The following is a 27,584-nucleotide window of genomic DNA, read 5'->3' on the forward strand; positions in this document are numbered from 1 at the left end:
TCAAATCAGTTCATTGCAAGTGACTGAATCTTCTCCAGCTTACAAGCCTTTAACTAAACATACAGAGACGGTTTATTTTTCCCCGGCTGAGGCTGATGCAGCGCTGCATGCTGGAGGCCACTGCACCACGCAGCCCATCACCCCAGCTCTGCCCTGCGCAGGGAGAGGGCCCAGGGCTGTCCCCGAGGAGCCCCTTGCCGCTCACCCAGGAGCGAAACGCTTCCCTCCCGCTGCTGTTTTTGGGGCTCTCACTCCGGCATCGCAAGGGGTCTCGGTGGCTGCATTCCTGTGGCGTGTGCTGAAGGTGAGAGGCGAGAGCATCCTGTGGCCGCATGCCAGGGGAGGGAAAAGACAACCCAGCGGCACTGGGACCATCACACAAGATGGTGGCAGGATGGTATCTCTCTCCTGCGAGCAGCTGAGGACGTCAGCTCTGCGTCCCGCTGGGGATGTCAGCATGAGCCCGTGTGGCGGGACGGCCTCTGGGGATGCACAGCTGGCTGCACAGCTGGCATGGGGGGGAGGCAGGACACCCCACAGCCTGGTCACCGCTCTGTATTGGTGTGTATGGATTTGCTGTTGGCCAGGCTTAATTTTTTAAAATGCATTAGCAGCTTGAGGTCACTTACAATAGAGGCTTTAATTAAAGTAGAGATCAATTTTTGTCAGCGCACTAGCAGAGCACATTCTGTACTTTTCCTTCAGGAGCCACGTTCGCTCGCTCGTACAGAAAGCGTCACAGGGAGGGGGGAGCTCTGCAGAAAAAACCTGAAGCACCAGAGTCAGTTTGTGATGCTGGGGGCACAACAGCTGCTGGAAAACCAGCTGTAGCCATGATAGCTACTCCGAGCACCGGCGCACGCAGACAGCCCACAGCACAGGCAGGGTAACGCGATGGGTTTCGGTACGTGAGGGTCTCTCCTGGGATCCTGCCTAAACAAGGAATTTAATTCACAGACATCTTTGGCAAGCAGCGCATTAGATGGGTGGTTTATGTCGCTGAGGCTGTGCACGGCACGGCTGGGTACCTGATGGCTTTGTTTTGCTTTTGGTCCTGGGAGTCAAGGGTCCCCCTGCTGTGACAGACTAATGCAAAATGCATTAGTGTTAATGGCAAGATGTCAGGAGTCATCGCTTCCCGGGGTCTTAAAAGAAAAAGCAACCTGCACACTATTAAGGGACAGCAGCTCGTATCGTGCCTTCCCTCCGCGCGTTACAGCCGCTCGCAGAAGTTGTGCAAATCCAGCACATCAGACTGTGCAGCAGGCAGCAGTGCTCAAAATACCACCGAGCCTACAAACAGCCTTGGCCTGATGCTTTTTTTTTTTTATTTTTTTTTTTTTTTTTAGCAGGAGGTAGCAGCAGCGAACGGGAGGGGATTTGGCAGGGGCTGGCACCAGTGGAGCGCAGGAGCTGGCCAAAGCGCTGCAGGGTGGTGGTGGCCATCTCCTCCATCAGCACGCAGGGCTCCGCACTGCCCTTCCTCATGGGACTGCAGAGCAGGGACTGCTTAAGAAATTGGAAAGCAGACGATGCCGTAAAAAATCTGAGGGTTTTATCTATGAGAAAGCAACCAATAAAGCTGCATAAACCTGTGCAGTCAGGTGACAAATAAAAGTGCTGCAGCTTATTGGGGAGCAGGGAAAATATTTGCTGCAAGGCCGGGGAGCTGGCTGATTCCTAGGTTCATGTTCCTCCTCTGGCTGGAGCGCAGCACTGCAGCTCTCGCTTGCTGAGCACGTCCTGCTGCCTTCTGCTCCTGTCCTCAGCTAACCCCGCCACCAACGCTACTCTGAGCATCATTCGCCACTGGGACAGGCTCTGCCAATGTTTGTCTTTCCCTGGCATCCCACAACAGGAATGCAGCTGATGTTCAGTCTCGTCATCACCCCATGTCCCCAGAAACACGTTTAGGAGGGCTTGGCAAGGGAGCATCGAGATCGTGCTGGCTCTTTCCAGGCACTGTGCCTTCCCTCCTGCCTCCCTGATGCAGTACCCATGCCCACGGTACTCCTTCCCCTGAACCAGAGCCCCTCCGACCCCACGCTGCCGCACTGTCCTGCTGGCAGTGAGCCCAAGGCCGTGGGGCAGCAGCTCTCAACCTCTAGGAAAGGGGCTGCTCCACACTGGGTGAGGGTGGTAGCACCTGCAGCTCTTGACCCACAAGTTGTGAGGAGCCCAAGGTTGAGGAGCACAAAGCTGCTGAGGAGGGGATGTAAGGGCAAACAGAGGGGAAGCCACATTTACAGGGGTGGGAGCAGACGGGAGAAGGCAGACTAGGAGACCTTCTGGCACTGCGATGGAAGGCAAGGGCTGGGCAGGTGATTGCTATTTTCACAGAATCACAGACTGGTTGGGGTTGGAAGGGACCTCTGGAGATCATCTAGTCCATCCCCCTGCCAAAGCAGGTTCCCCCAGAGCACGTTGCACAGGGTTGTGTTCAGGTGGGTTTTGAATATCTCCAGAGGAGACTCCACAACCTCCCTGGGCAGCCTGTTCCAGTGCTCTGTCACCCTCAAAGAAGTTTTTCCTCATATTGAGATGGAACTTCCCATATTTCAGTTTGTGCCCGTTGCCCCTTGTCCTGTCACTGGGCACCACTGAGAAGAGTCTGGCCCCATCCCCTTGACATCTGCCCCTAAGGTATTTGTAAGCACTGATAAGATCCCCCCTCAGTCTTCTCTTCTCGAGGCTAAACAGCCCCAGCTCCCTCAGCCTCTCCTCATAGGAGAGATGCTCCAGTCCTCTGACCATCTTTGTAACCCTCCGCTGGACTCTCTCCAGTAGTTCCTTGTCTTTCTTGAACCCAGAGCTGCACACAGGACTCCAGGTGTGGCCTCACTAGGGTAGTGTAGAGGGTTTCTGGCATGTCCTCCTCACTCCTGCCTGCTAGAGTCGCTTCCTACAGAGCAGGCAGGGTGCAAACTGGAACATGAGATGCTCCAGTAGCCTGGCACGCAAGAATACCAGCTCTCTTTTTTTCCTTTCCTTTTCCTTTTTGAAATAGGCTAACCTCAGCAACACAAGGTTTGTGGTCATGATGCAACACCTTCAACTGTTACTTTGCTTGACTGCACCTAAGGGTGCAGTTCAGTTCCCACAGTCATCTCTTCCCTCAAACGCTTCCCTGTTTCTCAGTGTTTTAGACTACCAGTGCCAGCTCTCAAGGTTTTCACGCATCTGCTTTCTCCCAGGGATGCCTGATCTGGTGCTGTGGAGAACAGCGAGGGTGCCTGGCCCTTCAGCATTTCCACGCTGTGATTTAGCTGTGTTAAGCATTTACCCTGCAAACATAAAGCGAGTGATTACGCACCACCCCCAGCGGACTGCACCCATTTAGGAAGCTGTTTGCTCTCAGCACATCTGTGTTGTCGACAGAGGTGGTGGCAGATGGGTTTAGTTCTGGGGTAGCAAGTGACACCAGGCTGTATTCCAAAATACACCACCTCACGGGGCAAAGATCTGTGCTAGAAGTGACTGACATAGTGGTGAGTGGTATGTCCATCACTTGGGACCTGATGTAATGCCTCTGTGAAAATGGAATGGGCAGAGGAGCAACTAGAGACCAAATTATCCTCGTTCCTTGCCTCACGCAATTCCTCACTTGCGCTACGAGACTGGCAGCCTCCACGGAGAAGAAAGTGCACCGTCAGAGGAATGTTTCACATCGAGTCTTGGATTTCTGCATTTCTAAAAGTCCTCCTGAGGGCTTAGGAGGACTCTCTAGGTAACCAGCATCAGATGCCTTAAGGGAATAGAAGGTTTGCAAAGAGCTGTGGTGGAGAACTTGGGGAGGAATTCTGCTTGGCCAGACTCGAGGAGAAAAAAAAAAAAAAGAAAAGAATAATGTATTCATATTGAGCAATTAATTTATTTTTCTAGAAACGTTCTCCTGCTTGAATTATAACCAAGCCCTGGCACTGCTGAGTGCTATGATTTAATACCCCCATAATTAAAGACTTTGTTGTCATCTGAAGTCCTCACTGTGCAGAGAAAAATCAGCTCAAGAGCAGCAGAAATGTTTTTTAAAAGTCAAAGGCTGATTAGCATGAATACTTGTGAGGAGGCTTCCGGCACACAGCCCTCAAACCTCCTGCCAGCTATCACCCTCATCCCCAGGGCAGAGCATGGGTGCACCTTCCCAAGCCGACCCGCCCCAGCCTGCTGGCCTTGCCCAGGTAGGTTAGGTCAAGCAAGGAACAGCAGGGTCCAAAATATGAATCTAGGCCTTCCCCACTAAGATAACCTGGAGTTAAGATGGGCAAGAGAAACCAAGAAGTAACCCAGGAGCACTTGGGCACTCCATAAGGGATGAGGGATGCTCACTCAGGACACACTAGGGAAGACGTTGGTGCTGCTCTAGCTACAGTGAGATCTGCAGTGCTCAAATACCAGAGCGTGAGGGGAGCTATAAAAAAATCCCCTATAGTAGGGGCTTCACCATTCACACACGAGTCCTTGAAATGTTCCTAAGTGTTTCTTTGGGACTACTGCTTTGACAACAAGTCAAAAGTCTTTATTGTTTTATCACACTTAAGACGCCTGGATAGATCCTGCAGCCTCCTTACTATGCTTCAGCCATGAAGAAATAGTCACATAAATAATATAAAAATTAATTAATAGGGCCAGCGACTCGATTAAATGACAACTCTAACACAAGCTGAGGGCACAAAATTTCAACACTGTATTCCACCAAAAGGACTTCCATGGCTCCTGAACATGCATTTATGTGCAGAAACACACACCTTTCTCATAGCATTCAGGTATGGAGCTTCAAAGTATCTTTTCAGTTTATGTAAAACGTCCATGTGAACAAAGTGAATTTACCATGAAACTAAAGCAAGTGTCAGTGGTAGGCTGTTTCTACATGTCGAGACAGACGACTATGAACTTTAAAACCTCCCTCTTCTGCTTTATTGACAGGTAAATTGTTCAAAAATGTTCTCACAATTCAATAATTACAAAGACTTAGACTTACATTAAAAAAGTAAAAACCAGAAAACCCCCAAAGCAGTAGTGTCCAGCTCTAACTGAGCCCCTTTATCAAGAATCTGAGAAAAAGAGCAAGTACTGTCGAACACTTAACATAACAGGATTAAATGTTGACTAGAACACTCAGTTTAAACTAAAGATAAGTGCACGTCCTATACAGTGTTTCAGAAAAGAACATTAGCCATTGGTGTATCATTAACCCATTTAAACCAAATCTTAAATAAGTGACATCCAACTGTCATAAAATTGGCACAGAAGGCACACTAGTGTGACAATGACAAACTGGATATGCCAGCCACTGAATTAATTACAAGCTTTTAATGAAACATGGTCACAAATCTTTCATTACTAAATGTACAATACATGGAAGCATGAGATTAAATATACACGCAAAACATCACCACTGCACGTGGGCCATAGCAAAATATACAGGAGTGTGTTGTGCATTTTTCTACATGATCAATACTTGATTAATAATCATGGGGTCTTCATGCAAGTGAGGATACAATTAATGAGAAAAGCAGCACCCCCAGTTACACATCCTTCACGTTCCACTTTGGTAACCAATAAAACAGACTGATGTTTTAGTGTGATATAGTCCCTTAGATCAAGCAGACTTCGAGGGCGATGCGTCCACGAGAAGGCTTGCTAGTTAAACAATGTAGTGTGTCCTTACACCAAAAAACCCAGGAGAAACAACTTCTCAGAAGGAAACAGGCAGGAACTAGGAGTAAATTTTTTTTTCACAGAAGTAATTACCAATATTTTAAAAGCCCTGACTAATGACTGATTGATGAGGACTAAAAAGCAGGGTATGGGTAAAAGATAACTAGCAGTAGTCCTATGTACAAGAATAAAAAGTTGGTAGAAAGATAGAAAGACAGTTATACTGCTGTATATGTAATGGCTAATGAATTAAAAGGCCACAGAACTATAACCAACTTTTATTTGACTTCCTGGTGATTCTATTGATGTTGGAAATGACCTACAGCTTCCTAGCATTCTCCTTAAGATTTAGGAAACAAACAGTTATGGGAAAAAGGGAAAAGTGTATTCATTTGAGGATGTAACTAGACCTGCTCACATTTCCTATTTAGAGGTCCAAATTGTGTCTAAAAGGATTTCCTGCTAACGAGACATTACATCATTCTATAGAAAAATAATATTCCTGATATTGTAGCAACATTATCAGTGTCTCTCTCTATTTCTTTTTCAGCATAAGAATAAGACTATTTATTGGTGGCCTTAAACGCTCCTATGCAATAAAACTGTGTCACAGCTGTGCAGAAAGGAATCAACCGTAACTGAGCAGTGAACAATTCTGCATAAAAAGCTCAATCGCTATTTAGTAAAGAATTTTCTTCATTTCAATAGTTTGTATCTACAATCTGGATATATAATTATTCTTGTACAACACTAGAGATTCAGTGTCAGTCTTGGCACTAGCATCTGAGACAGCTTTGCCCTGCTCTTGAATACTTCATGGAGCAGCGGATGATCGAAGCCAGAACGGTGAGAGCGGTAGTGTTATGCGTCACAGGTTGACTGGTCCAGTCCGTCTAGCGTGAGCTGATTCCTATGAGGAGAGTTGGGACTTGGGGGACCACTTGGATTTGAGCTGTTGGATGGAGTAGAGTGTTTGGTGGAGTCTGAATCAGGCTGTTAACGAGAAACATTTAAAAAAAATTATGCTTACTTAAAATCAATTCTTTACAGTCAAAGGCTTTCAAAGGCACTCAAAAATTAGGGTGAGCAACACCTATGAAGCCGTGTGTACTGGATTCATTTCATAGCTAAACATTCATGCAAATAGTTCCATTATCATCCATAGGCCATAGCACAGTCCTGAAGGTGACCTTCTGATGTAACAGGAATTATGGCAAAGTACGTGGAAATTGCTATAGCCCAGACTCCTCTCCTTCATCCACGGCAAAGCTTTCCTGATGGAACGCCACATTATTTGCCCACTGTTGTTCTGGATTTACCAGTCTCTGTTTTTAAGCAATATTTATAGCCCAGGAGTAGATTTATCTGCCCATATAAACATGTAAACAATTACGGTCAAATCGTCTTCAGTTTGGTGAGAAGGAAGGAAACAACAGAACAGCAACAGTGACAAGCATGTCAAGTGCCTGACAAAAGACTGAAGGTTGCCAAGTATCAGGCTGGAGATCTGGGAACAGAATATACTTACTGGAGACGCCCTACATCAATATCTAATAAAGATAGTCTATCCACAGTTATTTCCCCAGTGTTAGATTGGTTGTTAGATATTTGCCTTCACAGACTGGTCTCACTTCAGCAGGATGGCTGGCAAGTTTCCCACTATTTTGGTGAGTTACAACTCTGAGCACTGCACACATTCACAGCTAATGAAATACTGAGCAGTAAAAACTGGTACCATTGCTGCAAGTTATTTTCAAGAAAGGGAATGTATATTTAGCAAATAGAGTGAAAGGTAACATCCTTCAAGAATGCTGTTTACAAGGTTTTGCGTGGCTGAAACAATAAGATCGTCTATAACAAGATTATCCTAACATGATCCAGTTAATGCTGCGATAAAGCCAAAAGCCACGGGACAAACAGTATAAAGCTAAAAGGTGCTATTAGAGCCTCCTTTTTTAAGTTTCAAACTACTAGTTTTTTTTAATTTAAGAAGTCATAAGAAATTGTAAGATCTACCAAAAAAGAAAATATTGTGAAAACCTTAGAATGCCCCACTACTTGTACCTACAAACAATTATCATTAGAGCATGGAATTTGGGAAGGATGCTGCAGAATAACTAAGTCAACTGACATCGTCTGTCATCTGCACCTTTGAAAATCAAGACAGTTTCAAAAATACCTGTGTTTAGAGATCTCCATTCTCACATGCTTTTAATGGCTTACTCAACGTGACAGAGGAAGTCAGAGCATGGCTATGATCAGAACTCTGGACGAATGCTTTCACTTGGGGTATACTAAAGCATTCTGCAAAGGTCTGGCTTCAGGAAAACACCCTTCAAAATCCAGAACATTACACAGGCCCATAGTTGGGTATCAAAAAGCACTAAAAAGATGCAAAGATCTTGATCTAGGAGTTTGTCTCCCAACGATAATTCCTAACACTTTCCTTGCACAGGCAGTGCTTGAGCAAAGCTTGGAAGAAGCTACACCCATGACAAATCAAGGACACAAAAAAATCATACATCTTCTCTCCTTAGATTCGGGACACCAGTTTTGAACAGCCAGGACATTTTCAGTTTGGTGACTACTGGCACATACTTTTACTCTTGTTAAAAGCAGTTTTACATATTTTAAAATGTGGTTCCTTCTCCAGTTAAGTGACAAGAAGTCTTCCTTAAGGCAGCACAGAAAATTACTTAACTAGTCGTAACACTCTGCTATTCTATGCTAATAGCCCAGAGAACATTTTTAGGAGCTTTGAGGACATTTCATCAATTAGTCAAATTTCCCTTGTCTACAAAGCTTAATCCAAGACATAATACTTCTTAAAATATCACCATAAGATCTTTTCACAGCTTTGCTTTTGTGCTGGAGTATCTAACTTGCAATCATATATTACAGGCTGGAGAAAACATTTGTGGAAGGAAAAATTCTCCATAAAGAACATGGTCTTTATGAAGTATTTCCTCAGAAATTTAATTTATTGGAAAAAGAAAACAATCTACAGCAACATGGTATCATCAGTCTCCGTTTAATATAAGCTACTTTACCTCTTTGTCAAACTCCTGGTCAGGATCGGACATACTTCGGGAAGGCATGGCTCCTCCCACATCACTGCCACCTGCAGAGAAAGCACGAAAAAAGGCAGGATTACACCCCTTGTTGAAGCCATAAATTACCGCTGAGAACTGACAAGCTTGCTTCCAGCCTTACTTGACGAGGGCCATGCAATATAGGTTTTGTTTCTCTGCTGCTGCTGCTGCTGCTGCCGTGAGAGATTAGCTGTAGATGGACATGGTTTTTCATCCTGTGCAGCAGGTAGGACACTCTACAGTTGAAATGAAACATCTTGTTAGCCAGCAACAAAAGCTATCCAACTAGGAGTTGTTACTCATGAAAACGTTACTGTGCTTTTGAAGCTATTACAACCCAGTGTTGGTAGAAAAACTCTGAACTTACTTGACCACATCCACATATTTTCAGTAACAGACACAAACCCTGAGAAAGATAGAGAAAGAACTAAGCCCCATAGCAGCCACTGGAACCTGTCAGCCAGCAAACCCTCTATGCAGGGGCAGGGGCTGCACCAACAGCTCTGCTTTCCTTCCTCCTCCTGCTGAAAGGACAAGCGTATTACCCTCATCTGGGCTAGCTGAGAAGGACAAGAGAAAGCCTGACTAGCAGCTATAAAATGGAGGGTACAGAACATAAAAGTGGACCTTCGCGCCTTCCTCTCGTGGATTTAACACTAAAACAGCTCACAAAGTGCTGTATTTGTTAAATACAAAATAAAAAGAATGCTATAAAGCACTGCAACTTACATGCATTTTAGTTACCTCCACACCATTAGCTTTCCCCCCCTTGTTTTTGCTTTATAATTGGCAAAGTGCCACAAGCACACCATTCCAGTTCCTAACAGTTCGTAGCTACTCCTACCCTTGCTAGGGAAGCAGAGGAGGGACAGGAAGAGGAAGAAAGCAGAGGGGAGCCTTGCAGTGAGGAATGGTCACTCTGGAGAAAGATTTCAGCAGAGACAGGGCTCATGTGATAGACGTGCTCAAAGCCTGTTGGCGGTGATATCAGAGCAGAATGTTGAGAGGATGAGGGGAAAGGAAATTCATTCTGTTATTTTAAGAAGACAAACAAGAAAAAGGAAGGAGGAGAGACTGATTATTCACCAAACTACTAACGAGCTCATGGCAGCAATATCTATCTCTTTCAGTGTCTCATTCATAAGTCAGCTAATAGTATTTCCTTGCACAGGATTTAGAAGCATTGCACATCAGGAGGTTTCACCTTTCTCAAAACGATTAAAAGAAGAATTTGGTACAGAGATAATGCCTGAACCCCATACAGGGGTTCATATATCTTCACAGTTTTTCTGAGCAAGAACAAATGCACATACATCTCCCTCCCTTTTAAATGTATTTTACCAGTGGGAGGTCCATGAGAACCTGCATTCCGTCTCCTGGTCCCATATGAGCCACATGGTTGAAATTCGTTGGGTTAGAAATCATCTTTGACCTTAGCTCAGGGTCTCTAAGCATTTCCCTAAAAGAAAAGAGTGATTTTTACTATTAGCATTCCCAGGCTCTGCATGTCATCATGTATATTAAGTTACACACCATGATTAAATTCTTACCGCCTTTGCTGTAATCGCTCTTCCTCAGGAACCTTAAATACAAATCTTCTTTTGCTCCTAGTTCGAAGCATTTGCTTCTTGCTATTGTCGGATGTTTCTGGTACACTGAGGACAGCTCCTGCTGTAATATCACAATGCAATTTCACATACACAGGTACATGTTGACCCAGACGCATCCAACACAAGTCTCATCTCACGCAAAGGTAACATTGCTTAAAATTACCCAGTTTGCTTCATATCATTTTCCAATTTCTCCCCTTGCTCACTACTCACCTGCAAACTTGTTCTTGAAATATATTAGTCTTGGTGGTTCGCAGTTAAGGAGATTCAGCGTGCCGTCCATGTTCAGTGGTCTGATCTGTTTTGAGGAAGGAGGCAGACAATTAACTCAAGCCTAGCACACGCTGTGAAGAAACATCTCATTGGGAATTAACCCAATTAAGTTCTATATTCAAAGAAAATTACTTACCCTTCGCAGGCCAATAGTCTGGACCCATTCCATAGTGTTAACATCAAATACATCAACACCATACTCACTATACACTGTTACGTACGAAGAATTGCAGCCTGCATAGATCAAAAACAAACAGAAAACCCTGATGTGGTTTCAGTAATCCAGAACTAACATATACGTGAGCAAATTTCAATAGTTAAAAGTTTACTACTGTATGCAAGATACATTTTGAAACACTTTTTCCCGGCCCCACTTTCAAATAGATATTTTTGTGATAATAGATTTGCTAACGACAACTGCCAGCATCATGGAAAGATTTAAATTTGACCCTTTCAGTATTTTTAAACTTCAAATTACAATTTCATGAAATTGCAAAATGGCATCTGAAGTTTTCAGATGCATACAAATTTGCTACTTGGTAGGAACTGAGCTGCTAACTTTTCTACAGATGCAGATCACTTCATTTCGGAAGCAGAAAACTAACTATACATCTGCTGTGTGCAGGGGAAAAGAGAGGGCCACCATCTGTGAGGTGGGTCATGAAGTCATGATGCGGATCTGTTCTCAATTTCCTTCCTTTTTTGCTAACAATTATCTAGCTTTAGATATTCACTGATGGGTTGCTTTCATCAGGTTAACAGAAAAATGTCACAAAGCTCAGAGCCCATAACCCATTTTCTCTTTTCAACTTTTTTTTTTTTTTTTTTTTAAAAAAAGCATAAAAGGCATCAGCAGACAAGTTTATTTTAGGTCAAATGAAGAGCGGAGATCCCTAGAGCTTCATATCAACATGCTTCTGCTCACATAAAGACTGTGTCCTGATGTAAAGAGCAGCTACTAGAAATGTATGGGATTTAATAGAGAAAAGAGCTGCTTCAATAAACAAAAGGAAAATAACCCAGCAGGACACTAAACACATCACAGAATCTTCTTAGAAGAACTGAAGTAAGGTTGTAGTGCTGTTTTTTAAATTCATTCACAGAAAGCGTTGGACAGCTATCATAAATATGCCAGAAGTGATTTATGGTCAAGTATTTATTATATGGGGTCATGGCTGGCTCGGATGTCTGAATCAAGGGAGATCACCAAGCATCAGACAAACACCAACTGCTTCTGCCTGGCCAGCTTGTAGCCAAGGTCAACACTTACCAGTCAGAGCTGATGAGCTTGATCAGATCTCAGCTGGTTCCCAGAGAGACATGCCAGTGTCTGCGCTGGGCTTGCCCACTCTACAGCTTTGAGACCTGCTGGCTCCAAGTCTTTGCGCTGTGCCGTACTCAAGCTAAGCAGCCCCACAACGCCTACGCTGACTCGGCACAGAACCAGCGCATTAAGCTGGTTTAACTGCAACCTAGACAGGCCACCCGAGACAAGAGAACTGGCTGCGTTAGTTCAGACCTCGGCCTCTCCTAGCGTGAGGGGACTGAATGCCCTACAAATTCTCCACTGTATCCTAAAACCTCTCTACACCATGGTCCTTTACCACAGCAGAAACTGCAACTGGGGGAGAACTATTTCCACTTTGATGATCTCCTGCTGGGACAGTTACAAAAAGCCACCATCACCAGTGACAGACAGCAGGACTGAGGAGGGAGGACAAGGCTAATGGAAAGGAAAGTAATCCAGTTTCCTTTGGCAGCGGACAAAGTTGCTCTTTCTACAAAAACGGCCCTACACCAACGCCACCCAGGACTGCACATACAAGAATGCTATAAAATAGTTTACAGTAAGAACAGCTTCTAATAATAACAGACAAAACAATTAACTAGCATGTCTAGTTTGCTGAAATGCAAAAAAACTGTAAAGTTTATAAAGGAAAAGGAAACATTAGCTTTGGCTAATTGCATTTTAAAGTAAATTTGCAACTACATTGTTTCCTTGGGACTTTGCTTCAGACTTCTGTGGAGAACTAGGTCAGAGTAAAGCAAGCAAACAATTTCAGTTCAAGACAATTAAAATTAAACAAACTGCTATTAGGGCCTGGCCTGATCAAACCAACGAGTACCTAACTGCTCCCTGTACTATTTAAACAAAAAGCTATTTCTTGCTTTCAATCGTTCAAAACACTTTAATTGCTCTTTGAGCTCCAAATAGAAATCCCGGTTTTATCACGAACTGCCTTTGACTACCGAATACCGAAAAATGCTCCACGTGTGCTTCTATCCTAACTAGCTGATAAACCAATGGGCCTGAAAAGAGCAGAACGGTTGAAAAATTACCCTCCACTTGCCTATATTATTTTTGGAAATTGTCCCCCTAAACATAAAACTGATAGGAGAAAAATTGCAACCAGTTCTGCCAAAAGCAATATTTTTACTTCTGATTTTGTTATCTTTATGAACCCTTAGAGTTGCAGTTACATTTCATCTTCAGCTTTCTATTGTACTTTGAGTACAGGACACAGAAGACATCCTACAGACAACTAGACATTTACATTCTCCAGGGGAGCAAAAATCTTTACAGAATTTCACAGACCAGTAGAGTCTTTCACTGTCCTGCACCCAGGACTACTCTCCACTCCATAAAAGTTAATTTGCATTCCATTATTTGTTCTTCTGTGTCCTGTAATACGACAGAGCTGCTTTTCTTCTTGCAGCATCTAGGATCTCAGCCCAGGAGATGGCCAAGTCCAAAACTACCATCAGGAAGAACTGTGTATCACGATCATTCATCAGAACTTAAACTGTAGACAAACCGAAGCAATGCTGATTATTTTTAGACAAGTAAAGCAGCAACAGGGATATGGCAACAGAAAAACATATACATACTACAGGCAACAGGAGTTGCAGGCCACATTAGTTCCTGCATGCGTGACCTTCGACCTTGCGAATCGACGTATACTCCCATATGGCTGAAGCAAAGCAGGTATTCCTCATTACTGAGCTCCACAGCACAAAGGGCATCAAAAGACTGCTGTGAGAGGAAGATAAGCGAGGGGTCAGTAGGATTTACCAGGTTTATTGATTGTCCATCTCCCTGGATGGTCAACAGAGAGAACCCAGACTGGTAGCCAACACAGAGCTTGTCCTTGAACACTGCCATCCACTGTACAGTTCCTGGAGCCTGGATTTCACTGAACTTTTTATGGAAAGGTTTAGTTCTATGAATTTCATAGCAAAAAACCTGTCGTTTGACAGCCACAAACAAACAAGTCGAAGAACTCTTCTTTAGTGTTCCAGTTGTAATCAGTTGGCAGCCTTTAGTTTCTGCAAGCTTAATGTCAAAGTTTCCTTCTGACCCATCCAGGGAAGCCCAGGGGTAAAGGTGAACATGGTGGTTCCGACCACAGATGAGGACGATAATTTTCTCTTTGGGAGCAAGCTCTATCTGGTACACCTTCTTGCAGTCAGCAGCTCGGACTATCACTGCAAAGGAAACAAGAGCTGCCATAAGTTAAACAAGAAAACCATCGGGCCTGGAAGCATTGCAGTGTTACATACTGATGTCTGGAAAGGAATCTAAACACAGACGCATACCAGATAAGAAAGAGTGCTTGTTACACACGCTCAACGCTCCGTTATTAATTCTCAAAACAAACAGTGAAACAAAGCATTCCCGTAACTCTCTCTATGGATACAAAGTCTCGCTTCAGCAACACTTTGCAGGGAAAGGCTATTTATAACCTCTGGGATAAATGGAGAAAAAAATTTATATAATACTATCTGTACTATCTATACAGTGCATGACAGTGTATCTTCTGAAACTGGTCCCACCTTCAGGAAAAACATCAGCATCTTCAGTAAATTATGGAGGAAGACTGAATTAGCAGAGCACAAAGAGAAGAAATATAAAAGTACTTAATGCTGATAATTGAGGACACAAAATGCTGTACTGTTGGCAAATGTCTCAGCAAATACAAAAGCAGTACAGTAAGTGGATGTTAAACACCTACAGGGAAAGGCAAAAAACGCTGTGTGCGCTGGCGAAAGGGTAAGTAAGAATGGGCTTAAGCTGTAGGAAGAGAGGTTTAAAACAGGCACCAGGAAATGCCTTCTCATGGTAAAGACTAGTTAAGTAACCTATGGCAGCTGGGCAGTCTTCACTGTTTGAAGGTTTTTTTAAAACTGGGCTAGAGGCAGCTAATAAATGGGGTTAGGTACAATGTGTTCTGCTTTCAGGATCGTGGGTATGTTGGCACTTCCAAGAAAGCGGTGAGTATTTCATGGGGTACAAATAGAAAAGACTAAGCAATTCCAAACTAGGAAACATAACAGATAATATACATAAGCCAATTATATTAAAATATCTTTTTCATTCTTCTGTTAACTGAATGTGTTCAAAATATTTGTGAATTACAATAAAGAAAGAAATATTAACTAGAAATTATATGCACTTTTTCAGTAACAGTTGACTAACCTAGCCAAGTTACAAATTCTGTAAAAGCCAAGTGTTTTGTGGCGTCCCCTCAATTGCACAAACAGATGACACATCTGAAGAAATGTTCTATGAAATAACCAACTGTTGGAAATTTGCCACAGAGAAAAGACTTATTTTTTTCCTCTAGCTCCAACTCCAGCTTACAGTTTAGTTTATTTGTCAGGAAGTGATATTCTGACCAAAGACCTTTGATATAAGCAGTTGGTAGTTAATTAACACTGAAAATTACAGCTGCTATAAAATAAAAAAGATTATGATTTATAAAAATGCTATTAATACACAAGAACCGGTCACAGAAAACTCATGTAAAACATCTTTTAACTTAAAACCACAACTGATAATTCATTTTCACATTTACATATGACACCATGATGCAGATAATTGTTTCCTTTATGAAATGACCTTTCAAATTAAATGTACAATTTTCTTTTATGCAAGAAGCTGTACTGGAATCTCTGGAATTACTTGCATCTAAAGTTACATTTATATCTAAGTACTTACAGAATGGTGACTACTGGAAGTTTACTCAAAGGAATGGCATTTATTACTGCTAAGAAGAATTTCAAATATCTGCTGTCCCCATGTATAAAGCAGTTTCCTGAAATTGGGCAACGGCTTATTCTAAGGAAGAGGAAGAAATAACATTTTGCTTTTTGCCTCAAAACTACATCCCTGACTTTGTACTTCAGTTTATTTCGAAAGTCAAGTAAGCCTTTCAAAACCTGTATTCACTGCTGTATTTTACATTGAAATGCAAGTTTTAGCATGACTGCAATCCAAATTTCATATAGTCACAAACTAAATTGCATTGAAAAAGGAAATACAAATTCTTCTATCAAGTAAAAATTTAAAGAAATATCTGCTTTGAAATTTGAGTGACAATGACTAAAAATAGTCGAAGGGATATTTCAGGAACATCCCAGTGTTTTTTTCCAAAGTTGGAAAAGGGACCCAGGCACCTTTTAATTTTACAAATCTGTATCGCTGACCTCAACATCCTCAACTCCCAGACAGCTAAAGACACCAGAAGAACCTATGCTCAGAAGTTATAAAAATAGGTGAAGAAACCATTAGGTATTTTGTTAGAAACAATCCTACCAGAGAGCCAAGGCTGTTAGCTCTTATACCACAAAAAGTATGGTTTAGAGTGTTTTTTAAAATTAGAGTGTCTCAGGACTCTTAAGAAAGGATGGATTTCACGAGGTATGTTTGGTGCTTTTGAAATCAAAGAGAAAGAAATAACTACTATTTCCTATGGTAACTTGGAAAAGGATAAACAGTAGCAGATTATTGTACTTTAAATCTGTGTTGCTTCTTAGAAATAAATTACTTCTATAAATTCAGTTTAACTGAACTCGTGTTTTTCATTTATTTGTTCAGCTGTCTGTTCAAAATAAGAATACCTTATTTTGAAGCCGATTGCAAAATTAACCAGACTTGTTCTTTGCTTTTCCGTGTTTAAAATTGCATTTTGTACGGACTGACCCCGAACGATCCCCATGCTCATGCGCTAGCAATCCTTTTGGTCTCCATGCTTTCCCCACTATACCAAGGCATGTCCTCCCATTGTTATCTGTGTTTGTGCTCAGTATATCAGGTTAAAGGAAAAAACGCTTCCCTTATTCCCTAGCTATGATGCCTAATAATTCAACAACAGAGGGGTATGCCTGTGCTGCCCAGTGACCACGCAGCATACACTTTGCTGTGGTACTCAGAGCACACCTCTGTGTGCACTTCTGGAATGGATGCGGTAAGTCTTCAGAAAGAACAGGCTAAACTGATCCCACTTTTCCCAAAGCAGAAGGCAGAGCGCATTAAAAACAGGAAGGAAAAAGCAGGTTCAGGAGGAAGCATGGGGTCAGGGAAATAAAGAGATAACGGAAAGGGGCAAGCAAGGCATTTGCTTTGTCCATCATTGGTCTGAAACAGAATGTGAGCGGTTGTCAAATTTCTGGAAGAAACAGACAATGATACAGGGTAGCTTTAATGGAAAGTATATAAACTCTTGTGCTGTTTGTATTGGCTAACTTCTAATTCATGGCAGTTTAAGTCCTCTGATGGTGCAGGCTGGAGCAAGCCTGTTCCCATGTCAAGCTTTTCCTCACTCAATTCAAGTTCTACTTAGTAAGTGCCTGATAATTCACTGTACATCAACTGCTGCTTTGTGTGCTGTGTGTGCTCTGTGGGCTGAAGCATTTTGCTACCTGCTGTGGAAACACAGTTAAGGTGAGAATGTGTCAGAACATACCCAGTAACCCACCCCTTTAATTTCAGCCAGTCAACCAAATTTAATGATAATGACCAAATTAGTGCTTATATCTCACATTCACTTTTCCTTCTCATCAACTGAGTGCTTAATACTTACTATACATGAAGGGCTGTTGTGTAACCTATATTATAACAGCACTAAAAGTTATGGAGCTCATTATTCTGTATGTAATTACTGCATACATTATGGCCTAACTTACCGTCACGGGTCACCTCTATCACATACAGTCCTTCTTCTGAACCAATCGCTATTCTATCTCGATCTAAACCAGGAAGGAAAAAAAAAGGCTATTAATTCAGACATACTTAATCTTATCTTTAAAACAGACTGCTTTGAACAGCTAGAAAAATTTCTAGATAAACAGACTTTCAACAGCAAATAAATTTTGCTTAAGCTCACGCAGTCTGTCAAAAACACGCTATATACTATATTGCTAAAACAATCTGTTAAACAACTAAACAGTATTATATACTCTGAGTGGATGAAGACATTTGAATATCAAGGCAAGACTAGCATTTTTCCCCCATTATTAAATTCCTATGAAGTAATTCAGCTGAAGAATTTATTTCAAGGTGTCAGTGCTCTCATTACAGAAGCCCATCTAAAAGCTCCAACAATCTCGTAGACTTATAAAAGTTAAACCAAACATACCTACAATAGCAGCAGCTAAACTTGCTTTAATAAGAGGCAGTGTACTGTCATAGGCTTCTTGTGGAATATGCACAACCTGGTTTTTCAGTCTGTTTTTATGCAGGATAGACTGCAACCCTTCTAGGATTCCAACCCACTTTCTCTTCTCGTTCTCATTTTCCGTCAGGATCAGTAGAGAACAAGACTTCGAAGGCAAACCTAAGAGAGAAGCTGTCACCTTTTAACAGACAGAGAAAGTGAAATTAATATGAGTAATAAAAGCCCTTTTTGTCAGTATTATATAATTCACAGAACAGGTGAAAGTAAAATACACCTTTTCACAACAATGCAATGATGTACCTGAGAAGTTTGCAACAGCAAATATGGCCACAGTGCTTTGAAAAAATGCACAAGCCTCAGTGGTTTTATTTAAAAATATTCAGTCTTGCTTAATCATTCTGAATCCTAAAATATGGGCAAGGAATCCTTCCTTTCCTACAATAATCAATACATGCCAGCAAAAGGCTCCTTCCTGCTCTGAACTGGAATTTCAGTAGCATGCAATAATTTGTTCTGATCCCTGCCCCCACCATTTTTTAATAACTTACTGAAAATGACACACATGCTTTCTGAGTCAGATGTATTTAAATCCAATGGCATTACTATGATGAGTTCTAGATTTTGACCTTGCTACTTGATTTTCAAAATATTTGTCCTGTGGGGAAGAGCACATCCTAGCTGCACTAAAAGCTCTGGAGGAAAACAATTTTTTGAGACTGAAGTACTGCATTCTCCCACTTTCCCAAGTTAAAAGAAAATCACAATGGCTTCACTTAATTTTCAGGGAAATCATCCTATAGATGTCAAAAGAGAATGTATTCTGAATTGTATTTCTGTTGGCCAAAGTATGCACTTACTAATTCTTACTATTAGTTCTGTGTCCTGGCTGAAGAGATTGTAGGAATTGTGAGACCATGGGAACTATGCTTTCCATTACAGACAAACAGGCCATCAGCCAGTATCAGCCCTCACAACACACTTTTAGAATAAAACAATTAAACAGAAAAAAGCAGCAAAAGGTGCAAAAGTGCAAAACTAAAGGCTGTAACTATTCATACACAGAATAACACACCTTTAGCTTATATGCCTTGATAAGAAAATCACCATAAAGATGGATGATGTGGTTACACAACATACACTTCCTGAAAGAGTGAATTAAGCAAGAATATTAATCTTAAAGAAAAAAAAAACCCACAACTAAAAGTAAACTTGGGACAAAAGGATGCCAATGACAGAATCCAGAAGTAAGATGAAAGTGAAAAGCAACAGGAAAAGAACTGAATAGTTTGCAACTGCTCATAGCTCATATTACTCTGCATCAAGCTTTGTTCATGTCCTAAACTGTAACCAGGCATTAATATTTTAAAGATGGATGGAGGCATAATGAATAATATTTCTAAATTTGAAAACAAAACAAAACCAGACTTCAGCTATGGTTTTCTCTTTGAAGTACTACCATGTATTACTCCTCAGTCTTTTGAAGGTGGCATCTTACGTGCAATCAAATGCAGAAAAAACAGGGGAAGTTGGTCACAATATACCTAGCATTATTCACCCCACAAAAATCCAGTATTTGCTAAGAAACTCAAGGCTTCTTAACTCAAACTGCTAAGATGTGGAAGGACTCCACTACAGACACTCTTACACTATTATAAGAAATGTATTGATGGCAGCACTTAGCCTGCAGTGTTTGGATGCCAGGATGGCCTAACATCCAGCTTTAGAAACTGGTTACCAAGGAGAGATGTTTGAGTTTGAGACATGTTCTTCCTCTTCTTGATTTCATGGGGGGGGTTAGAGGTGGGAAGATTTTAGTGTTTGGCAGCATTCTGTTGTTGCTCTCTGTTGGCGGAAGATCCAAAAAAAATGAAAATCTGTCTTTGATGGGCCACCGATATCATGTGTCACATGAAATAATATGTATGGAAGAAGGACCACATTTTTACACAGATGATGAAAAGTAACAGCTTTAACTGTTGTGTAGAAGCCACTCTATGTCATTATGTCAGCAAGCTGCAAATCTAGAATGAAATGAAATTGAGAAAATAGACTCTCTTGCATCAGATATCACTGGTTTCCAGTTTAGGAATTCCTTCTTTTGAAGGATGACATAAAACTGAGAAACGAGGTGGACTTTGGCAGCACCTTCTCTGGTCTCTGTCAACAAGGTATCTTAACAGACAGACTCACACACCAGGCTTCTAGTTAATTCATCAAATCCCTTTAGCAGGGGATAATCTGATCAAACCGTGGAGACATTTTGTCATGTCTATCCACACAAGTATTCTTACATAGGGATATTTGACAGAAGTTTTTTTTCTTAGATACCCTTTCAGTTAAAGGTAGAAATGAGAGCAGCAAGTCAAGCAGGCTAAACTGTATGGATGCCTTGTTCTTAAATGAATCAACCACCATTCTGCATAGCTCATTTTCTCTCCTCAGAAGCCCTTTCCCACAGGATTCCACATTTGCTAACTTGAGAAGAGAGCAGGCAGATGGGAATAAAAAAAAACCCAAAACATTTAGAAACAAGTAAGAGGAAAATGAAAGTAAAAGTAGTAATAAACTAAAGGATGAAAATCCACTCCAGAAAATATTTCTACAAAAAAGCAGAAAAGCAAAGCCACAGAAGCATTCAAGTAGTCAAGACATTTCCTAAGTAAAACCCTAAAGGACCAAATGATTGGGATCACATGTGACTGTCAGCCCTTTGGCTTCCATGTTCCACTGATTTGATTCTAAATGACTGAGGATCAGAGATGCTGAAAACAGTGAGTTACTGTACTCAAATGCAAGGGATTACACATATTGGCTACTAACATACTCATCTCTATATTTTAGAATTCCAGATTAAATATAATTCACATAACAACAGGAACTTCTTTCCTAGGTTTTAAAAACTAAATACAGCATTCAGATAGCACATACATCAAAGAGGATATTCTAAGGAAACTAATTATTTTCTCTTATTTTATTTTTTTTCTACGATACTTAAATATGAAATTAAGGAAACTGAAATTTCAAATGTATTTTTTTATACAAGACAATAGATGGTAAACTAGAATCAGTGAGCACAACCCAGCTTCAGCCTACTCTGTTATAGCATCAGTTGCTAAAGCAAGAGTCCTCCCAAAGCTATGAAAGAAAAACCAGGATCTGGTGATAGCAATGGAAGAGGAGACAAAAATATACTGAATTATAATCAAGGAAAATAAAAAAGCCAAACTTTATATTCAAGGAAGCAGCAAAAGGAGGAGAACTTTGTTCTTTACCATTCAGTTATAAGAAGAGTATCATATTGTTGTTCTACACATTTCAGCATCCCTTGTAAATTCTTATACTTCTGCATAACTTAATAAACACTAAATATGGATAACATACTTCACTATCAAAACAAAACACTGGTATTTAACTTGTATTTTCTTTAAGAGTAAACTGGTAGCCATACCCTGAATATACAAGGGATGTCTTTACGAGTTGCGTGTATTACATCCGATGCTAGGACAGAGCTCACACAAAAATCTTCATCTCTAGTAAGAAAGAGAGCAAGAGTATCACATACATGCACACACTAACATTATTCAGCAAAATCTAACCGATATCACAACGGTTTCCATAGGCTGCAATCTCCTAACACCACACAGAGGTCACAACTGCCATCACTGCTTTGTTATGCTCTAACCATCACCCTTGACCCAAACAACTCACAAGCTTTAGTTATGTTTCTACAGCACTCAGTCTGTGTAACTCAGTCCACCTGAAGTTAAGTGGGGTGGCTTTGTGTAGTTTGGGTTTATCAACCACACCTACTCTACAATTAGCAGCAAGAATATTGCTCTTCCAGCCCAGCAGACACATTAGAAATGAATAATTCATACCTCAATGTGTAGCAAGAGAGGGGCCTTTGGAAAAAAAGAAAAATCACGTAAAAAGCTCTTGGCAACATAATTATAGTTTGCGGGATTCAAATAAGGGTTTTCAAAACAGCTAGATTTTATTCTCTATTACAGTAAAATAAACAGACATCAGAACAACTTTTGCATTTCAGAGTGCTCCACCCCAGAGGGCTAGTCTACACAAGCCTTTTTAAATCGAATTTGACCAAGTTGATCACCATAATTGCCAATTTTAGTGTAAAGATGACACTAATGCCTGAAACTTGCCCATGCTAGAACTCATAGCTGTGGTGGTTAATGTCTATAAAAACATCTACTACGAATCCTCAGAAGACAGACTCAAAGAGGCAGCTACAATAAGCAGATAAAGCATGGGACAGTTGGTATAAATATCTGGCTGGAGTTGCTTCAAGCAATGTACTGATGTGAATGCTGTTATTTGCAATACTTCCACGCTCCTGCTCCCACCGCCAGTGTGTCAGAGAGAGCTGATGCTGACGGTTCCCAGAGAATAAATGTGAGAACACGCAGCAGTACTGGTGCAACCCCACAGTACTACTGTCTGGAAAAAATATAAATCAAGGTGCTTGTGAATGCAAACTTTATATTCAACATAGATAGAAGGTGCTGTAACATTAAAAGGTATTACACTTTCTTGATATTTCCATAAATTGAAATTTAAAAACTTCTCTGTTACTGTGATCAATGTAAGTCTCAGATTTTTTGTAGACAGTATTCAGTGGTTCAAATTGTTCACCATGAAAAAATGACTCCTGTGAGAAGGCAGGGTCAGAGCCCCTTGCATTGTAAATTAGTTGGTGCTTTTCTGAAGACTACTTCAGTTTTTCCTAATGTTCCTGAAACTACTGGCTATGGGATGATCTGTGACTCAATGCTGAGGTCAGAGTGCAGGGGAAAAACCAAAGTCTATTTGTTTTCCATGTGTGCACATGGAATTCTAGGAAGAAGCATGCTAATACTGTAAATATTAGTGATTGTAGCATAAGTGACTATGAAGTCATTTAAGTGACTTGTTGAGCCAACTCATTCACCCTAAACTTAGCTGCAGTCTATATTCAGAATACACAGGTCTTCTCAGAACAGAGCTCTCATGATCTTAAAGTTTCTTGTGTACTATAAACAAATATTCCTGTCAGGAAAAAAAAAAACCAGAGGATTTCTACTCTGTCATAATAATACAAACCTGAGATCCAAGACTTGACTTGCAACAACTCCAGGCTGGGTGGATTTTCCTTCAGGCACATCATATAAGAACAGTTTACAGTCACAGACAACTGCATAAGCCCTCTGCCACCCTTTCTTAACTCCTGTAGGCTTTGGGACCTGCGTATAAATAACTGATTGCTTATTAAATGTAAGCACACGTAGTAGACACAGAAAGCAGGGGCATTTAGAAAACTTATACTTAGATCAACAGAATTAGAACACGTTCTACTTGCCCTTCAAAACGGAGTGAAAAATGTCAAGCAATCATTTTTCCTCCTTTATGTTCAACCATTCCCTGTTACAGTCCAATAAATATGTTAGGTAGTATTAGGACAAATAATGGGGCTTACATATTCCACAAATGCCAAAATGGTAGGACAGTTTAACTTTATATTATGCTTACATCAACAATGACACAAATTCTTCCTTAAAGCATGCTTTTTTTAAAACCCTCCTGCTGCTTATGAACTTTGTAGCTACTAATCTACTAACCTTTAGCTCTTGTAGTACAACCAACCTCTTCTCCCACATCTAAAGCAACGAAGGTTAAATTAAGTTACATAGATGGCACACAAAGCCTTAAGGCTTTAGCACAATTTAAGAAATCTGTTTAAACATACTTAGAGGTTCCAAGCTCCATAGCTGTAAGTGAAATTTAGTATTCTTCTCTTGTCCAAGAACAAAAGACTATTACCTTGACATAACCTTTATAGGCGGTTCCTATTCCTCTTTGCACATCTACTCCGAGAGGCCTTTTGGCTTGCTCAGGGGGTATAGGGCAGACCTGAGGTGCGCTATCCTTGCAGGAAACATGGCATGCAAATGAACACACTAAGTACAAAAGAGAAAATCCACAGTGAAATGCGTGTATGAGTCAATAGTAACAGGAGATTAACGTAGTCTACCCTTATGCTCAGCAAATTAATTAATCACACTGAAACTGGCAGTCAAATATTGCAACAGCCCACTATGTTAAAGGAGTGAATACACTAGATATTGTATGAGACTCTCTAAAGTGCTTTTACTGTCTCTTTTAAGCCTATTACTTCCATAAAGGGCAGGAACTGAGTTCACATTTCAAGGCAACTTATGAAAGCAATTTCCAGAAGGAAAAGGAGTTGGTCAGCCTCACCAGTGTTAAACAGCAACTAACCCGGTCACAGAAGAGAAAAAGTATTAATAAAGGAGGAATAAAAATTACAGGGCAGTGGTAGGAGACAAGATAAATACAGCAGGTGTTTAATTTGATCCAAGTATGCAAGAATACTGCAAAGACAAAGTAAAACTAAAATGACCAAAAAAACAGAATGGGTTAAACTATTAAACACAGGCAATAGACTTGAAAGCATAACAAAGTAGAAACCAGGGGACAAGGACTGAAACGCTGTGTGGTGAAAGGGGCATATCTCTTTCTATATATATATATCTATATCTATATATATATCTCAGCGTTCAAATAAGGAGCAAACATCTATACTAATCGTTGCACCCTTTCTTACCATTTACACCACTTTGTGCTGCACCAGCAAGGGACAGAGGTCTCCTGTCTATAGCTCACTTCACACAGAAGCACTACACAGAAAAATCTCAGAATACATGCCACTTCACATGTGACAGACGACAAGAACTGCAGAATGAATTAACATGTTATATCCAGCCACCATGTTTCTACCAGTAAGCTTGATAACGCAGTGGAGAGCAACAGGGCACCAAGCTCTGTCCTGCGCTTCCTCCTAACCATATTCTCAGTAGTGGACATATGGCAGATACCCTGTGCCCATCTAGTCCCGTAATTACGAAGGGTCAAAGGATTACAGAGAACCTGGAGACAGCCTGCTTCTGCTAGAGCAGACTGGGCTACAAACCACCTCCTCAAGAAGCCGGAGGAACAGTTAGGAGAGAGGGTGGCCCATAGCAGGCTGCCTGGCTCATTCTTTGAGCTACAGGTGCTCCCAGAAGGGGGACAGGGTTACCAAAGAGTCAGGCGTGCAAAGTACTGTAGGTGCTGCCCAAGACCAGATAATAAATTCAGCTCTTTCAGGAAGCATCATCACTATTTGGGACTGTGCATATCAAGGCACACCAGTTGCAGAATAGGGAAAATCGACAAGATACAGCCAGTCCCACAGGCCTCTGGAAATGCAGCTGTATTTTACCATAGTCTCCAGCATTAAAAAGAGGGGGAACTGGGAAAAGCAAGTGATTTGGAGTAGAACATGGCAAAGTTTTGTTCTACTGGAGTCATCTCTATTCTTATGTCAACGCGATTCTAGTTTTTTCTGTAGCTATCAAGACCTGGAGTAGAAGAGGCAAACTGGAAAACTAATGACGCAGGGCTTAATGAAAATACATGAGAAAAAAAAAGAACAAAGTTGATAGTTACACAAAGGGAAAAAGACCGTTTCAGACTTGCAGGAAGAGATGCAAAACAAGAGTTCAGAACTGTCAGCAAGAGGAGACAAAAGGCAGCCCTAGGGCAAGTGCTGGCAGAGCAATAGCTGCTCTAGGGAAGAACAGCCAAAGAAGTCCTGCCAGGAAAAAAGCCCTGAAGGGCAGATGAGGCAATCAACATGATGCTGAAGGTGTCAGTGGAGAGGGTGCCACTAGAAGAACTACACTGGGCACTGAAATACAATAAGGTTATTTATACTGTAGTGTCTTGAACAGATTGGTGGACTACTGACTGAGGTCATGTGTTTAATCGAAATACAGATAAGTATTTTCAAAGAAAAATACCTCCATATACTCAAACATGGAACTCAATATATTGTCATACATGCATCAGATAAAGTATTTTAAATAAAACTAAGGGACAGCAAAGCAGGCCACAGGCCAAAAAACCTAGCAAATGGTCTTCCCAACATACCAGGTTTATGATCAGGATAGCACAAAATAGACAGACTCAGATTTATGTTATTGGAGCATTCCTGCAGTATTTTTTTGTGCACTACACAAACAGAAAACACTCCTGCTTCCCCCGCCCCAACTCACACTATAACAGCACTAATGGTAGCAGAGTTAATTAGTAGTATGAAAGGGAACCATGAGGGCTTATATTAATTCTTTGACTTTAAAAGTATGATCATGCAAGAGAAAGAAAAGGAGAACCATTCAGTGGTAGCCATCCCTCTCTTTCACTCCCTCCCCAAAGAAATGGTTGCCTTAAAATACCCTAGTGTTTTGGGATGATTTTGACAGGGTCTTGCTGAAAATACAGAAAGTTTAACTGACTCACCGTCACAGGCATAACCTTGTCGAACTAATCCCACCATTAGAGAGGTGCAATGACTGCACTGAGTAGGGCTTGTAAATGATTTGATATTGAGCTGGTGAGCTTTTGGCTGAAAGATACATTCAGGATAAAAAACAACAACTTTTCACTTTCTGTACTCATGTAATGCAAGCATCTCCCTTTACCACCCTCCAGTATATGAGTGTACATTATGAAACCTGAGCTTCTTTCAAGCAAGTGCAGCTTGTAAAAGGTGCTGCAAGACAACAGTAAAGTTTTTATTTCAACTGTAGAAGACACTCCAACCCAAACCTACAACCCAATATTTTTCCTGTCATCCCTTCTGACAAATCAAACCCCATCAATTTGCATTTGGAAACATCTGATTAAAAACACAGACCTAACAAACAAACAACACATGACAAACCCAAACAGGACAAGAACAAACATGGAGGGCTAATTTATAAATGATATTTTTTCCTTTGTTCTTTAGAATAAGGTTAGCACAGTCCCCCTACCTTTGGTACAGCTAGAGAAATGGTTTGAATGGTGGGGGAAGGAGCAGCAGGCATCCTCTGAAGCCGAATTGGTTCCTGAATCACAAAAAACTGTAATTGAGCAAAACGAGGCTTCAAGAATTTGTTTTAAGATTGGGGTGGCAAAGCTTATTTTTTTCTGATTTTTCTTCTTTTTTGAAAATTATCAAAAATTTAATCGTCGTAAACATTGCCATTCTGATTTAATAGAAACAGATTATGTTTTAAAGCACTCACAGGAAAGCCTGCACGATAACAAACAAGCAGCAATACAGAAAACAAGAAAATGAGGTATGTCAACATACACAGAGCCAGTGAAAAGGTTTCATTTGCAACTGTCCTCAAAGTAGGTGTAATTAACACTGACGCATTGCAAATAAGCCACACTCAATCCTGCTTCTTCATAACGAATGCTGCAATATATTTTATCATGAACAAGACAGAGAGACTTTCTAGTGAATTACTCTTCAGGGTAAAATAATGGCTCCCTTACTTCTTGTTGTTGCTCTGCAGTTACAACTGAAGTAGATGGCGAAACTTCTGACTTGGGACCCTGCGTTTCCTGCTCACTAATAGAACTGGTCTGCAAAAGTGACAGCAAAC

At 41.2% G+C, this 27,584-nt stretch overlaps 1 protein-coding gene across 12 annotated transcripts in view; it reads right to left on the minus strand.

The window, feature by feature from the left end:
* Window positions 1-4,888: 4,888 nt before the first annotated feature.
* CDC42BPB (CDC42 binding protein kinase beta) overlaps window positions 4,889-27,584 on the minus strand; it is a 94,541-nt gene continuing 71,845 nt past the window's right edge. Inside the window, exons 22-38 of one of the 12 annotated variants that reach the window (XM_068400256.1) lie at window positions 27,475-27,564; window positions 26,964-27,038; window positions 26,449-26,554; window positions 23,908-24,044; window positions 23,191-23,330; window positions 21,539-21,620; window positions 18,052-18,268; window positions 17,600-17,662; window positions 13,523-14,119; window positions 10,770-10,867; window positions 10,574-10,658; window positions 10,301-10,418; window positions 10,092-10,209; window positions 9,118-9,156; window positions 8,872-8,986; window positions 8,709-8,779; window positions 4,889-6,651 (exon numbers count right to left, since the gene is read on the minus strand). In XM_068400256.1, coding sequence (XP_068256357.1) covers window positions 6,520-6,651; window positions 8,709-8,779; window positions 8,872-8,986; window positions 9,118-9,156; window positions 10,092-10,209; window positions 10,301-10,418; window positions 10,574-10,658; window positions 10,770-10,867; window positions 13,523-14,119; window positions 17,600-17,662; window positions 18,052-18,268; window positions 21,539-21,620; window positions 23,191-23,330; window positions 23,908-24,044; window positions 26,449-26,554; window positions 26,964-27,038; window positions 27,475-27,564 — 2,283 coding nt within the window. In that variant the 3' untranslated portion in view covers window positions 4,889-6,519. The other 11 variants (XM_068400255.1, XM_068400254.1, XM_068400253.1 and 8 more) reach the window with 11 other exon arrangements.

This window comes from Nyctibius grandis, chromosome 4 (genome assembly GCF_013368605.1).
Source record: "Nyctibius grandis isolate bNycGra1 chromosome 4, bNycGra1.pri, whole genome shotgun sequence".
NCBI lineage: Eukaryota > Metazoa > Chordata > Aves > Nyctibiiformes > Nyctibiidae > Nyctibius > Nyctibius grandis.